At 55.3% G+C, this 15,095-nt stretch overlaps 5 protein-coding genes across 5 annotated transcripts; 3 read left to right on the top strand and 2 right to left on the bottom strand.

Annotated features, from left to right (window-relative positions):
* Positions 1-538: 538 nt before the first annotated feature.
* Positions 539-2,786, bottom strand: LTR77_001756 (uncharacterized protein; the record flags this gene model as incomplete). The annotated part of the gene is made up of 5 exons (XM_064799016.1): positions 539-1,197; positions 1,249-2,432; positions 2,497-2,554; positions 2,610-2,641; positions 2,698-2,786. The coding sequence occupies 5 exons, from the start codon at positions 2,784-2,786 to the stop codon at positions 539-541; spliced, it is 2,022 nt and encodes a 673-aa protein (XP_064663343.1).
* A 1,609-nt stretch (positions 2,787-4,395) lies between these two features.
* Positions 4,396-5,898, top strand: LTR77_001755 (uncharacterized protein; the record flags this gene model as incomplete). Its single annotated transcript, XM_064799015.1, has 1 exon — positions 4,396-5,898. The coding sequence occupies one exon, from the start codon at positions 4,396-4,398 to the stop codon at positions 5,896-5,898; it is 1,503 nt and encodes a 500-aa protein (XP_064663342.1).
* Positions 5,899-6,560: 662 nt separating this feature from the next.
* sds22 (protein phosphatase regulatory subunit Sds22) lies at positions 6,561-7,824 on the top strand (the record flags this gene model as incomplete). Its single annotated transcript, XM_064799014.1, has 4 exons — positions 6,561-6,765; positions 6,816-6,847; positions 6,903-7,749; positions 7,805-7,824. The coding sequence occupies 4 exons, from the start codon at positions 6,561-6,563 to the stop codon at positions 7,822-7,824; spliced, it is 1,104 nt and encodes a 367-aa protein (XP_064663341.1).
* Positions 7,825-8,193: 369 nt separating this feature from the next.
* LTR77_001753 (uncharacterized protein) lies at positions 8,194-12,825 on the top strand (the record flags this gene model as incomplete). The annotated part of the gene is made up of 1 exon (XM_064799013.1): positions 8,194-12,825. One exon carries the CDS (start codon positions 8,194-8,196, stop codon positions 12,823-12,825), a length of 4,632 nt encoding a protein of 1,543 aa, XP_064663340.1.
* A 140-nt stretch (positions 12,826-12,965) lies between these two features.
* Positions 12,966-14,177, bottom strand: LTR77_001752 (uncharacterized protein; the record flags this gene model as incomplete). Its single annotated transcript, XM_064799012.1, has 2 exons — positions 12,966-13,066; positions 13,133-14,177. 2 exons carry the CDS (start codon positions 14,175-14,177, stop codon positions 12,966-12,968), a joined length of 1,146 nt encoding a protein of 381 aa, XP_064663339.1.
* Positions 14,178-15,095: the final 918 nt, after the last annotated feature.

Raw genomic sequence — 15,095 nt, 5'->3', positions numbered from 1 at the left:
TCGCCCATCTGTCCACACATCTTCACCTTCTTTCACCTTCCCCTTGAGCACCAATGCCGTGTCTGGAAGAGACAGGACTCCGCTACGCATGCGTTCAAGCGCATGAGCATGCGCATGCAGGAAGTAGGCCCAGGTACCTTGGTACACCACCCTAACGCAGCCGGCCGGGGCCATAAACGCTCACACCAAAAGACACTGATATGGCGCTCTCTCGGTGATGTCATCAGATCACTGGGACTGGCATTTTCAACGCCTTGCAAGCACTGAGTCGTTCATGAGATACTGTGGCTAGCTACTCACTCTGGTACAGCGGTACTGTTGCGCTCAATCTCTGCCCTCACGACTCCGTCCATGCCATCAGCAGAAACTTTCATAGCAATCCCTCAACTCCATCCCAGCCATCCGGCACGACAAATATTCAGGTACAGGGTATCAAGCACCCAAAGGCGCCAGCCAATCCATCAAACCCACACGCCACTTCCATGCGCTCAAAGCCCGACATGACAAACCACTCCTCATCCATGCTCCACCATCCCTCCTAAAACATGCGCCCAGGCGAATACAGCGGCTCCAAAATCCTCCAACTCCAATCCGCGATCCCATCCAACTGCTTCACATCCTTGACCCAATCCAGCATCAAGCTCGCACTCGTCTGGATATCGTCGTAATTCACCTGACTCTCGCAGATCCGCTTGAGACAATCGTTCTCGGTCGTCATGCGCAGCAGCAACAAGATCCCGACGAAATTCTGCGTCCACGCGAACAGATGGGGGACGAGACGCTTCTTGTTCTTCGGCGGGGCCATCGCGACGGTCCACAAGCATGCGGATTTGATGGCGAGGGCGCAGCAGTCGTCGTCGTCGGACGTCATGAGTTCGGGGAAGTGCAGGGCTTTGTAGACAAAGGGGCGGTACATCATGAAGCGGGCGTAGTAGAAGCGGGTGCGGAGCTGGGCGGTGACGACGTCGAGGTTGTATTTGTGGCCGATTGGGACGTGGCCTTGGTCGCGGGAGAAGAGCGGCTCGTTGGGGCGGCGGTTCGTGGGTGCGGTAGTGGGGAAGTCGAATCTGTCGTTGTCGGTCCATTGCAGGGGGCGGGGGAGCAGTGAGCGCCAGGAGTCGAGTTGGCGTGCTAGCTCGCGGATGACGTGGACGGGAGGTCCACCGTAGCTTTCGGTGGGCTCCATTTCGGATGTTGCTGCGTTCGTCAGTATTTCACCCCTTCACAGATTGGGTGCAATCTTCGTACCTTCATGTATCACAGTATTGATCCTGGCGATCAGCCGCCGCAAAGCTATCATCGCGAGGAAGTGGTACTGAAAATGCGATCGCTCTTCGTTGAATGGACCGGATGGCGCTTCATGTCCATCATGAAAGTACGGCAAGGGCACCTGATCCTCAAAGCCCACGATTCCCGTGCGCGGCAAATCGAGGTCCAGATGATAGAAGTCCTCGCTGAGGATGCAGCTCCAATAAGCGCGCTTGATCAGATCACCTTCTGCGGTACCCCAATCAATAGGCCGGCATTTGATCAAGACCTGACAGGCCATCGAAGCCGCCACGGTCGAGCGCCAGAAATCCAAATGTCTTGCGGTGGACTCGTAGTACGTCGCTTCCAAGAGGAGGATCTGCACGTTCTCGAGGCTAGTCTGTGTCTGGATGAAGCCGATGCGCCGTCGTGCCTCGTTGAAGATGGCTAGCCCTGGCGGCCGGTCAATACTTCCTCCTCTGAAACCACTAGGCTGGCCGTCGATCAGATTGATAGGCCGTTCGAAGACGCCTTCGATGGCGACTTGGCCAAGGGCGAACACAAGCAATGCCAGCACAGCGTGAACATCACCATCACTGTAGCCATCCCTCAGCAACGGCGCAACGGTGTTGTTCATGAAATTGTCTCTGTCCAAGACTGGGAACAGGACATTGAAGGTGTTGAAGTACGCATCGCACTGCTCGCGGATTTGCTGAATGGTCAAGGTCGGAAAGGCGACGTTTGAAGCGAAGCCTTGCTCTCGCATGTTCGAGTTCAGAGCGAAGTATGGAAGTGAAACATCGTAAGGCAGAGACTGCGGATGCTTTGCCATCTCCTGGCGGATGAACCAGGGCGTGCCCTCTTGAAGCACATATTGAAGGTCGCTGGTTGCTTGGATTCCGGAGTTGATCAGATGGATGTAGATGCTGGGCCACAAAATGATCTTGTGAGGGACCGTCAGATGGACATAGGTCTGCTGAAGCTCTCTGGGAAATTCCACGGGGTTACTCTCCCCATGCGAGCTGCCTTTCGCAGCGGAGGAACTGGATGGAGAAGGATTCGCGGTTGATTTGGTGAAGCTACGAATATCTGGTGATACCGAGTTCGGAGTCAAGGCTAGGGTGTCGAACTTATTCTCCAGGCGGGTCAGCGTGTCGAGAATGTGGACCATGGTCTTGTCCTTCCTATACCTCACGTTAGAATCCTTTCTGGGTAAGTGCTGATGGGGAACACGCACAGCAGACTTACTTGGTTGGCATAGGCTCACGGTATTGACACTCGACGTTTAGGCGGGTGCAGAGTCCGCCTGCCTCGTGTTAGTACAACACCCATTACTTTGTTGGAAAGTCGCTGAAGCTTACACTTTGGTCGCTGCTCGTCGCATTTGCTCTTGCTGTGGTGAGTCAGTACAACGTCCTGTAAGCACTTCGCATGGTTACTTTAACGCACCGATTACGGCATGTCTGGCAGGCTTGCGCTGCAATAGCAGCCCTCTCGCGGCGTTGCGAGTTCTCCGAAGACTCGCCGGCAATGCCCATGGAAGTGTTCATCAAGTGATGTTGGGGGCGTGATAGCTCACTATGAGCTCCACGTTCGGCGTCGCTCTCCCGTACCGCTCGATCGCGAGCACTCCGGTGCGCTTAGATCTGTCCGCGGTGTGATTGCACATTTGTCGCTCGCCAACAAAAGCGGTCTTGCGCGGTATCTTTGCGATTCGGTCGGGAACAGACGGCGCCGGCGACACTGCCCAATCAGGCCTCTCTGAACGCGGGTGGCGATTTATGCACCTCGATACCGGAGTCTTCTCAGGCCGGGTGAAACGATGAAGGTGGCGGCGGGATTTCGACTTGTATTTCTGCGATACAATGGCCGAGCAGGAAAATCGAAATCCAGAAGTCTGTCGAAGTTTCGAAGGTCGTGGCGTGTCCGGGGATCAGCGCGGCAAAAGCGACTACCAGCAGGACGTTGCGGTGACGGCGAACGAGTCTCGCAATACACGTGATAGCGCAGAATTGATTGAGCGCATACAACGGTATCGCAGGCGTCGAGAGGTAGCAAAGGCTTGTGGTTGATGTGGAAAAGAGGAGAAAGATGAAGTGTACATGTGGTCTCGAGATCTCGGACGCTACTCCGCAAAATTCTAGAACAAGCAGGGTCAAACATGACGAAATGAACATGGGACGTCCGGCTGTTCGATACTGGTGCTGCTGCTGCTGAAAGACGCAAGACAGCCTATCACTCCGGTCGGGCACACGCAGCGGCTCCCTCTCTACATGTATGTGTACATCGACCGGATGAGTTGTGGAAATGGATGTGTTGGCTCAGAAGCACGTGTCAACCGTTCCTTACCACTCCACCCTGGACTCAGTGCTCGGCAGTACAACACTGCTAAGACGAGCAAGGAGAATCTCAGACAACCCAGGATGCGTAGGACTCGGCCTTTGCACGGACGCCGAAGTTACCTCCTACCTACAAAGCATGTTGAGCATTAAAATAGTCGAATCGAAGCAACAAGATCTCCGAGACTCTTCCGGCTCTCCGGAGGCGTTGCAGGCAATATCGCGCAGTGGCAGTCTCGTCTCTCGCAGTCCCGAAGACCTGGTACCCGATCGACGACAAGGGCTCGGTAGACTGCGGACCGAACGCAAGTGCCGTGGGAGTCGTGCTTTTCGTGTCTCTGGCAGCGGTGTTGAAGCGGTGTTGAAGCGGTGAGAGCGTTGGATGTCACAGATCTGCAAACGGCCAAAGGAACGAAGAAGGCCTGCAGCACTACAGAGGCACAGAGGTCGATCATGTGGTCTGAAAGGCATCTGGAGACTTTGGCCGGCGTGGCTGGACCTTCCCCATCCCTGCCCATCCCACATGCAACGCCAGCAAGCCCTACGCTCTGCCGGTCCCACTCCTCCCTTGATAAGATTCGTTCTTGGAGAGCCGCGTGTATAGCCTACTGCATCTCTTGGTATGTTTTGCAGGTGACCTTGGTATATGTACCTCAGCCTTGTTAACATCTACATTCAACGCTGCCGTCTGCATTCTCTCGTGTCTATGCCCACGCGACTGCCGAAGGGGGGCTCGGCATGCATGCACACCTCCACCACGCTCTGGCCATAGCTTCAATCACATGCCCGAGCGGTATCACGCACGCAAATGTCTGAGAAGGAGAAGGGAGACGGCGGTCGCGAGCAGTTGACGCGACGCTCGTCGTTTCGCAAACCGCTGCACGAGACCGAGCTGCCGGAGGAGTATCTCATACGGCTTGAAGAGAAGCGGCGGCAATTGGACGAGTCGGTACACAAATATATCGCGGCGAAAGAACGCGACTTCAAAGCTTTTAAGAAAGAGCTGTGGCATCAGTATAGGAATGCGGAAGGTCAGGATGGGTCGAATGGCGGGCCGTCGCGACGAAGAGGCTCGCCTGAGTCCATTCAGCAGGCTGCGTCTTGGAGGGAATCGGGCGAAGCAGTGACAACATCTTCGCGAAGACAGGCAGACAAAGGCGACGCAGGCGAAGAAAGCGGAGCGCACCTCGACCGCGCCGCTGTCGCAGGGTTGAAAGACCGACGCGCCAGCCTCGAGCGCGACAAAGACTTTATAGGAGTCTTCACACCGACATTCCTACCCGCGATCAATGATCAGAACCTCGCGTCGTCGGCGCCTTCGGCAGTGACGGTCGTCGATCGAGCTGAGATCAAGAAGCCTATACACCTCGAGCGCTCAAACTCGGACACCCTCGGCCAGGCGAAGCCGAAACGACCATCACACCTTGCGCTCGCACACCGGACCTCGTCATCTGGTTCTTCGGCCGATGGCAAGCTTGCGTCTGCTATGAAGTCGCCCTCGCAGCAGTCAAAGCGGAAGCGGGTGTCCTTGGCTGTGGGAGACTCGATCGTGGCGCCTTCGGATAATGTCCCGGCTGTGCCGAGTAATAGCAACACTCCTTCGCATTCGAGACAGCGATCGGCGGGTGGGAACAAGCAGCCCTGGACGCAAGAGCTGTCAGGTGAGACGGCGGATGGGAAGGCGAGCAGTACAGCGTCAGGCTGGGCACAAACTCCCGCAACAAGCCAAGGGGCTTCAAGTACAGGTTCCATGAGTACCAGCAACACACCTTCTGCTTCAGCGAATACCTCAAACAATGGATCGACAAGCTCGATTGGCCGGCAAAATACAACGACAGCACCAAAACTAGATCCAGACGGCGACCTGTTCGACCTCGAAGCTGTAGAAAACGTCCCCTTCGACCAACCAGATGACCTCGAAGAAGCGCTCGAAACCGACGACTCCGAGCCCACCCATCCAGATCCATTCGACCCGCCTCCTGAATCTACCCTCGACCCCTCCACCGCCTCCATCCCCATCTCCCAACCAGCCCCATCCACCCCCGCATCCTACGTCCCCTTCGCGCCCAGCTCCGCCGTCGCCTCCCAACAACCGATCAATCCCGGTTTCCGCCGGCCCTCCGTCGTCGACGACCCGGTATATCGGGAAGGCGACTACGAGGCGGCCGAGGAGGATGCCGTGGAGAACGAGATTTACGGGAGTAGTTTTAATCGGCCGGGGAAGGGGAGTTTTACGGCGGGGTCGCTTGGAGAGAGTTTCATGGCCAAGTTTGCGGAGACGAGGGGGAAGGGGCAGGGTGTGAAGTCTTGAAGACGGATGACTTTTTGGGTGGTGGCTTGGCTCTTTGGAAAGGAGGGAGGTTCGGATTCATGTCTGCGGTGCGAGTTGAGGGACGTGGATCAACGGTATTGCTGTCGTGCTTTCCACGGGATCCGGATATGAGGCCCTTCGCGAATGGATAGGACGCCAGCCGCACGGCATTTGCTCGTGGATGCTGCGACGCTTCACGCTGCGAAGCAAAGCGATTCGTGCCAGCGAGAACAACACGGTCCGAAGTCGGCATGGAAGAACGCAATTGATCATGACAGCAAGGAACGCTCCCGTACCGTAGAAGCAGCCGGGGAGGCAGGCCGCATGTACATCTGTGGATGTTTGAGATCAAGTCGGACTGTTGACCCGACTTATGTGTACACAACGCTTATGCCTTCTTTTCCATTGCTTCAATTTGGGGGTTTCGCCCTCATGATATCTGATGCGTTCATCGTGTTGTAATGTAGAGGCTGCCCACCGCCTTGTTGTGTTCGTCGGGCTCGATCACATGCTTGTGTGGTTAATCAGAGCAGGACTCGACTCCGTCTCCGCAAACAGGGTGCAGCCACCCCCACTGCGGGCATATGCGGCTCAAAACATATGACCTTCAAATTTCTTTCGAGTTCATGATACCTTTAACTCACCTTTACCAAAGTAGAGCCATGTCTGGAGAAGAGCAGAACGCGAACGGCGAAAGCCACACGAACGGCACACCTTCGAAGTCGAGTACACCTCATAGCAAATCCGGATGGGACGGAAAGCTGCGTGTCAACAAACAAGCTACTCTAGCGAATCCGGAGGCGCTGAGTGATCCTGAGTACTCGGACGAGGATGCGCACCCGGTGGAGCAGATAGATGCGGATGAAGGTAGGTCAGGTACCAAGAGCAAGGAGAAATATATGGCTAATTGGAAGCAGATCTACTAGAGGGAGAGGAGCCGGAAGTAGAGGTAAGCAACTTGATGTCCTTGAGTCGATGGACAACAACTGACGGTATATGTATAGGAGATAGACTGCCAACACTCCCGCGTATCTTCCATGCCTGCCCTCCACCTCGAACGCTTCAAACGTCTGAAACGATTATGCCTCCGCCAAAACAGCATTCAAGACATCGAGCTCCCCAACACTTGCACATCAACTCTCGAAGACCTCGAACTCTACGACAATCTCATCAAACACATCTCCGGCCTCGAAGCCTACACCCAACTCCGCAGCCTTGACCTCTCCTACAACAAGCTGAAGCACATCAAAAACCTCTCCTCCCTCATGAAGCTCGACCACCTCTACTTCGTCCAAAACCGCATCTCCACTATAGAAAACCTCGAAGCCCTCACCAACCTCACCTACCTCGAACTAGGCGCGAACCGCATCCGCGAGATCTCCGGCCTAGAGACGCTGACGAAACTCCAACACCTCTGGCTCGGGCAGAACAAAATCTCCGAGCTCAAGAACCTCTCCACCCTCACCAACCTCCGCACCCTCAGCATCCAAGCCAACCGCCTCACCTCCCTCTCCGGCATCGAAACCCTGCCCCAACTAACCGAACTCTACGTCTCCGACAACAAGATCCCGTCCCTCGAACCCCTGGCCGCGAACACGAAGCTCGAAATTCTGGATTTCCAATCTAATCCCATCTCTTCCTTGACCGGGCTCGAAGGGCTGAAAGAGCTGGAGAATGTCTGGGCGAGCAATTGCGAGATAGGGGATTTCGCGGATATTGAACGGATGTTGAGGGATAAGGAGAAGTTGGAGGAGGTGTATTTCGAGGGCAATCCGGTGCAGAGGCAGGGGCCGGTGTTGTATCGGAATAAAGTGAGGTTGGCGCTGCCGCAGGTGGGGAAGATTGATGCTGGTGAGTTTCCGAAATGTTTATGGTGATTTTGTGATGGTGCTAATGATGGGTGCAGCGTATGTGAGAGCGGGATGAGGTGTGGTTTGGACTTTTTGCTGCTGGGTTTGGCGTGGTGCTTTGGCGTTTTGTGAGCTGAGCTCGTAGAATGAACGACGAGATGTCGGCCGATTCAAGGAAGAGTCACTCAATGAAATGGGTAAGCTTTAGAGATTACAGGAAGACACTACAAACTACGAACACTATTGGGATGGGGACTGGTCGTCTTCCCCGTCACTCTTCAACGACAGTAATATCTCAAGCACGTGACCATCTTCCCGAAAGAGTTAGCGCCTCCAAACTGAACTCCAACCTCAAAAGTCGATGATCCTTATCCATTGCCGCCACACACAAACCCTCTGAATCTCCCGGATGCCTTCTTGAAACCACTGCGAAGATGGCGCAGCAATGTTCAAACCCAAGACCCGCCCCGTCCCCTCCCCCGGCGCTCTCAGAGTCCTCACCCAACTCGCCTACATCTCCAGCGGAACGGCTTTGGGAGCCGCGGCGTTGTGTACGGAGGAGAGGAGACGCAGGATTAAAGTTGTGCAGAGGTTGGCGGATACGGCGAGGGTTATAAGACAGCATCCGCGGTATGCTGGGGGTGTGGCTTTCGCGAGGGAGGGTGGGGAGGAGGAGGGGGTGATGTTTAGGCGGAGAAAGAGAAGGAGACGGGAGGGTTGGGGATTGGAGGGGGAGGGGGTGAGGGGGGCGGAACTGCCTAGCATGGTTGAGGCGGGGTATGAGGAGACAGTCGAAGAAGGAGGAAATTCTTGGGGGTTGCGAGATGGGAAGAAGAGAGCACGGGGCAGGAATGAAGCCAGGACGGCGGCGGCATATACGCCTTTTGGCGCGAGCGATATGGACGTGGCCAACGCGAGTGCTGACCATGACGCGCCGTCTGATGGACATCGAGCCGAGCGAGCCAACTCAGCAGACCAGCGTATATTTGCGATGTCGAAAGACCCATCGCGAGCATTGGGTAGTACGCATGTCTTACGGGACGACGCGGTCTCGGGTACGCCAGACTCCTACGACCAGTCACGAAGTCAGCCCTCCAATATCATATTCAAGCACATCAGAAGGAAGCCGAACGGATTCTGGACATTTGAGCGTCTTGGTGACATGCCGCCGGCGCGTCTTCGACCGGATCAGCTTTCTGAGGAGTATCAGACCAGGGACGCATGGAGGGATCTCAGAGGTCATAGTGCCGAAAGTTCTCGGTTACTGAGCAGCGTGGCCGGCCTTGGTCCTGAGCACATCACGCACGATGTTGAGCTATTCTTCGCTCAAGAGTCAAGCAACCGCCCCGCTCCCGCGATCCTACAATCGAGAGCCGACCGCGCCGATCAATTGCTGCTGCTGGCCATCCGACAGGGCTCTCTGGACGATGTTCGTTCGCTCTGCCTTTGGATGCTCGGTCAGGGCACCTTCAGAGAATGGCACAGCCTTCTTCTCGCAACGTATTATGGCACGCTTGTTGCTACCGGAGACCAAGACGAGGTGCTCGATTTCTGCCTAGGAGTGCGGTCCACCTCCGCTTACCAACGTCTGAGTCTCGCAAAGCAGTTGGAGCACAGTTTGCTCATTCTGGCCAATGCAGACACCAACGCTTCGGAAGAGCTGAACATTTACAAGCTTGCTGATAAGGTGCTCGGCAAAGCATTCAAGAGTTGTGCACTACAAGACGTCGTCGACGGTGTTGATTCCATGTGCCGCTCTCTTGTCAGGAGCGGCAACATATCGATCGCCGCCGAACTGTTTCTGACGCTATGGAAAAAAGACAGGGATCTTTTCTCGATTCACCTTACGCCTAAATATTTTGCAGCTGTTGCAGACGTGGTCATCGACGGCGGACTCTCGAGCGGAGAGCTGTCAGCCACAGGGCGCCTCCTCCGATGGAAACTTACTTATGACGATCATTATTCGGAGCAGTCGATACAATACATCAAGGGGTTCATCGCGGCCTGCGGGTCTCGCAAGATGTTCTCAACATTGTTCGATCTCTTCTTTTCTAAGCGGCGCATCCCGATCCCAATGGATGTCCTCAAGGGCTTTGACGAACCGAACAGGATACTGCTAGTGACCGCGGCAATGGCAGAGCCAGATACTGAGACACTACAAGCATCCTGGCTGCCGCTCCGCAATTCGCTTTCTAAGCCGCAGCAACGGGCAGTGCGAAATGCTTCGATCAGAGGCGAGCTAGAATCTTTGTGGCATTCCACTCGTGACCTGCGTGTAGTCGAAAGCAAGTCTCTCGCGCTCCAGAGGCAGACGAAAAAGCAAAGTACCATGCTTCAAATCAGGGAAGCTATGCTTGGAATCTACATAAATGCTGGCAAAGTCGAGGAAGCATTGGCGCTCATGTCACTTCTGCAGAAAGCGGAAGGTTTGAACAGCCGCACACTGCGCCATGCCGCGCATGTGTTCGCCTCGAGCAGTAGGTGGGACGAGGTAGAGCGTATCACCAAGCTTGCTGAGCGGCAAGAGCTTGATGGGCAAGACTTCGATGCGACAGCAGGTTGGGATAGGATTGTCCATCTCTTCGCTCAAGAGCACACTGCTGAGAAAACATGGGCATTTGTTGACAGTCTCACCCATGCAACAGGCTTCACACCTAGCACAGCGACGGCCAAAATCGTCTTGTCGTCATGCATCACCCACCAGTCGCTTGGCCTCATTCCCAAATGGCTGGCACACCTGAAAACGATCGGCCTCCAATTCGACTTCGACAGTAAGGTCGTGGCAAGCATGCTGACGACTTACTGGATCGAGCACCGACCAAAGCACAAGAGGATCATGTGGATCTGCTACTTCCTGCACCGACACGTATCGGCCTTCAAGGCTGCGGACTTCCGGGGCCTAATGAAGGCCGCTATTGCGTATGATCTCAGGAATCCTTTCGAGCAGGAGTTTGGAATGAACAATCCTCGCGAGCACGCTTCGGCGAGGCTGGAACGTGTGGACAAGCTGCCGGGCCATCTGGCGATTCCGGGGTGGACGAAGTCTTTTGATGATGGTATAGAATTGTCGTTCAGTCGGGGAACTGGGAGGTTCGCGGGGATTAGGGTGCGGTATACGGCTGACAGTGAGGAAGCTGAAGCGGACAGCGACTCGCTGTTTGATGCTGAAGGCAGCGATGCACGCTCACAAGAAGGCCTGGCTGCTGTAATCAGGCAGCCAGATTCTGGTTCCTCCGAAGTGGAAGCCAACACCTCGGACAGTAGAGCCATCGAGACTTTATCGCCCACAGCGTCCGATGCACTAAACGTTGCAGGAGATGTTCGCGCCAAGACTGAGGAGTTCGACCTCACCAGCAGCGGCGCAAGAACTGGATCGCCGACTAACCGGTCCGAATTAGGCCACGATCGTTCTGGTCATGAGACAAGTGTCTTGTCCGATCACACCGAATCGAATGCTGCTGCGGCTGAGTCAGACCCAAGAGGACTCTTGCCCGCCGACAGCTTCAGCCAAGGAAGCAGCGTCTCGAAAGACAAAGCCAACAATGACTCCTCGTCAGTCGACTCGACGTCAATGGATATCGAAGAAGATTACCATGCCATGATCGAGCAGTTCAACGTAGACGAAGGCAACGCAGAACGACCACCAAATCGCAAGATCCATCAGAGCTATCAAGACGAGGGCCTGGACAATACCAATATCTCGTTTGAGCAAATCCGTCCTAACCGCGATACCTATCACTCTAGCTCCGCCGTGAATGAGCTGCTCGACGCTTCAAACGATCAGCCCAGCACAGGTCGGATTGAAAGGGAGTTGGTGGTAGCTCTGTCAACGGGTCACTACGAATCAGCGCTACAGCTCTACGAGCAGAACCTCGACGCCAAGGGACTTCCATTGTCCGTGCGCAGTCTCGAGGTCGCGGTAGAGGCATGCATCCGATTTTACCAAGGCAACACCACCGAAGCCGAAGCGCTTCTCGACCGCGCCTCCAAAGCAGGTTTCAATGTTACCTGCGCCATGGGTCCGCTGATCGTCGCACGCATGCGCAGGATGAACAAGATGCAGAAGCGCAACGCCAACAAGCTCCGCATGACGGTCATGGACTACTACCGCATGAACGACGAGAACGGTTGGAAAGTCTCGCACCATATCGCCACCACGGCCGCGCACATCCTAATCTCGAACAACTGCCCCGAGCACGGCGTCAACCTCCTAGCAGCGATCTACAAGTCCGAATGGGCCGCTCGTCGACCTCTCGATGCCCCCGCCATGACCGTCTTCCTGATGGGCTACAACGACATGCGACATCTCGCCGGCGTCAAATGGGTCGTCGACTACGTCCTCCAAAGCGGGATGCGCATCGCCCGCTCCTTCATGCGCGAGCTCAAGCGCTCCTACCAACTCCCTGAGGACACTCCATCGACGTCCCGCCGTGTGCGCGAGCGCTTCACCAAGCCAGCTGATCGTGCGCTCCTTCGGTCGTGGGCAGAGGAGTGCTATACCAAGCGTCTGCAGCAGATCCACGATGACTACGCCTTTGGTCTGAAGCTGGACTGGACGATCAAGAAATGTGCGAAGCAGGAAGGGCTGGCCGTGTTGGCGGATTACGATGAGGCGTATCAGATGTTTGTGCGCGGTGGACTGGATCCGGAGGAGTTTGATCTGGAGTTCTTGAGGAAGAAGGATGAAGTCTTTGAAGACAGGTCGGGTGATGTGGGAATTTCTGGTGTGGTGCAGCCAGATGCGGAACCGAATGCGCCTGAGGAGCCGTTCGATGAGGTGGTGGACAACGCGACGTTCCACGACGAGGAGGATACAACTGCCTGGGAGCCTTCGGCATCGACGGTGGAGCAGCACTCCTCCAACCACGTCCCACGGGCTAGTGAGCGAGAAATCGAACAGGCTCACGCTCCTCCTGAACGACCTGTTGAGAAGATGGAAGAGCCACCGACGCCGCGCTCTGCGAGGAACAGGCCTTGGTTCGGCCGGACTGAAAGACAAGAGACTCACATCATGCCCGAGGGCTTCGGGAGAAGGGAAGAGGCACCGGCTGCGGCGTCATATACCCCGTTTGCGTAGATCTGCGTTTTGTGTACAGCATGGCATAGCATAGCGACGGCGTTCAAGATGGGCGCTTTGACTTGTTCGATTAGTGTATCAAGGACTGCAGTCGCAAGACATGCACATCCACCCAAACCTTCTAATTTCTATGATAGTGCTCATGATGGTTCTTGCGACGTCCCACTGCTCAGTCCTGTATTGACCTTAACCACTCGATACGGCGCAACGAAACGATGCTCGTTTGCTTCATCAACACCCTCTGTGATCTCGTCAGCCATTCCGCACGTCTCCTGATATCACAACAACCAGAGTTTAGTAGACTTACTGATCGCACACCGCACATACTCAATGAGTGGCGGCGCCCATATGGTGACCGCAATGATCTGCCCAAAGCTCCACTGCGAGTCCTGCAGGTCATGGAAGACGGTAGGCTTACTGTTGAGGAACCAGATCATGTTAAGATAATCAGGGTTGATGAGGCGGATGAGCATGATGATGGCTGCGAGGACGACGATGATTTCGGCGGCGTAGTGGTAGTAGGATAGTGCTTTGGTGAGTGCGGGATAGAACGACGATTGTCGATTCAAAGTGGAGGAACGGGCGGGGAGGCGGTGTTGGTCGTTGGATGGCTTTTGCGTCGTCTGCGTGTAGCGGGCGTAGAGCTTTGAGATTGGTTTGGTGACTTGCTTGCCTACGAGGAAGAGCAGCAGGCTCAAACAGCAGGCGATGAGCGGCGCTTCGATCATTGTGGGAAGCACAACGGAGCGGTCGGTATGGCAGAATCGCAGTGGGGTCGCGCGGCCTCCGCAGGACGGTAGGTTAGTGTTGGGAAGTGCGCGTGGCTGCAGGTTTCCGAGCTTTGTTCTGGTGAGGATCCATGTGACGAGAGCGAAGATGGTCGCCACTAGAGTGGTGGTTGTTACGTATTCGGATCTCCGTCTCGCCTTGTGCAAGATGTATAATCCAAACGTCAGACATACGACTGCGGTTGCGGCGACATCGCCGAGGAGGGAGATGGCGCTGTCGATCTGTGAGTACGTTACGGCTTCGAAGATCGTACCATCGCCGCTGAGTGCGAGCATGGAGGCGCCTTGGAGCGTGATGGTAAAGTAGCACTGCGCTTTTTGGTACTCTACGAGACCGTGTACGAGTGCCGAGTACTGGAGTTTAGCTTTTCGTGCTCTGCGATTAGTTTGCTGGTCGTGCTCTTGATCGCTGTCTTGTCCAAGCTTCCGAGAAGTGGAACGGCGGGTAAAGAACAGTAGCGCGTTGCTGTAGAGCCACGCAGCGAGGACAATGGCCACCTGCGTGATGTACGAGGCATAAACGCCGATGCCGCCTATATCTGCGTACGTCCCTGTATTCGCCATGTATTCGCAAAGTGTCTCGAATTGGCTGTAAACGCCCACCACAGGTTGCGCCTGAACACTGTCAGCCTTTCTGATTAAGAGACCTATCACGAGCCAAGGAGGCACTAACGCTAAGTGCGAGAAGTTCATGCCGCTCGGAGGCGTTTTGTAAGCTGTGTGGCATTAGATCCATGTTACCGGGGTACACCCAGGCAGAGCTTTTGAATGAAGGATGGCGCACGCTCTTGCGCACCTCTTGGGCACAGTCGTTCATCGGCTCGACAATTTTGGTGAGGTTGATGTGGTTCCGGGAGTATATGCTGTAATCTCTGGCGATCTGAGTGGAATTCGGGTCAAGCCAGTCGGAGGCCAGCAGCTCTGATATCAGAGGGTATAGTAGGCAGTTTGAGATTGTGGGAAGGCTCGTCCACGTCGTCGCTGGCCGTGAGCATATTGCTGTGCAGTTAAAGGTGTTGTCGTCCGTCTCGCAGCCGGAGTCGAAGAATGGGATCCAAGTTGGAGTGTCATCAAGAAATGCCACTCCCATCCCCGTCATAAACTGCAGCATTGAAAAGCCATTTGTTCCGCGCCATGTCGTGGTGTTGCTGGAGAACACGTGAAATGGAATACCCGTAGACATGGATGACCGCAAAGGGAGATGGGAACGAGGACGGTGATGAATGGCCGTACGAAAGTGAGAGATCAAGAGAGCATACTCAGCCACCTACCATATCGTCGCGCCGATGCTCGCGGCTAAAATGTACCGGGATCTGTGCATGAGGCGTTTCCTCTCGTCGTCTGGACCAGGCGGGAGGAGGTGTGGTATAAATTAAGCTTCGGTCTAGCCGGATTTGGATGATCTTGTGAAGCAGATGCAACGCGCCTAAAATTTCGACCTCACGCGTTGAAACTGGCTGCGGGCACTGACTTCTATTACAC

The sequence above is a fragment of the Saxophila tyrrhenica genome (assembly GCF_035928015.1).
Source record: "Saxophila tyrrhenica strain CCFEE 5935 chromosome Unknown scaffold_2, whole genome shotgun sequence".
Lineage (NCBI taxonomy): Eukaryota > Fungi > Ascomycota > Dothideomycetes > Mycosphaerellales > Extremaceae > Saxophila > Saxophila tyrrhenica.
The sequence above is the reverse complement of the archived record's forward strand: the minus strand, read 5'-3'. Positions and strand labels throughout refer to the sequence as shown.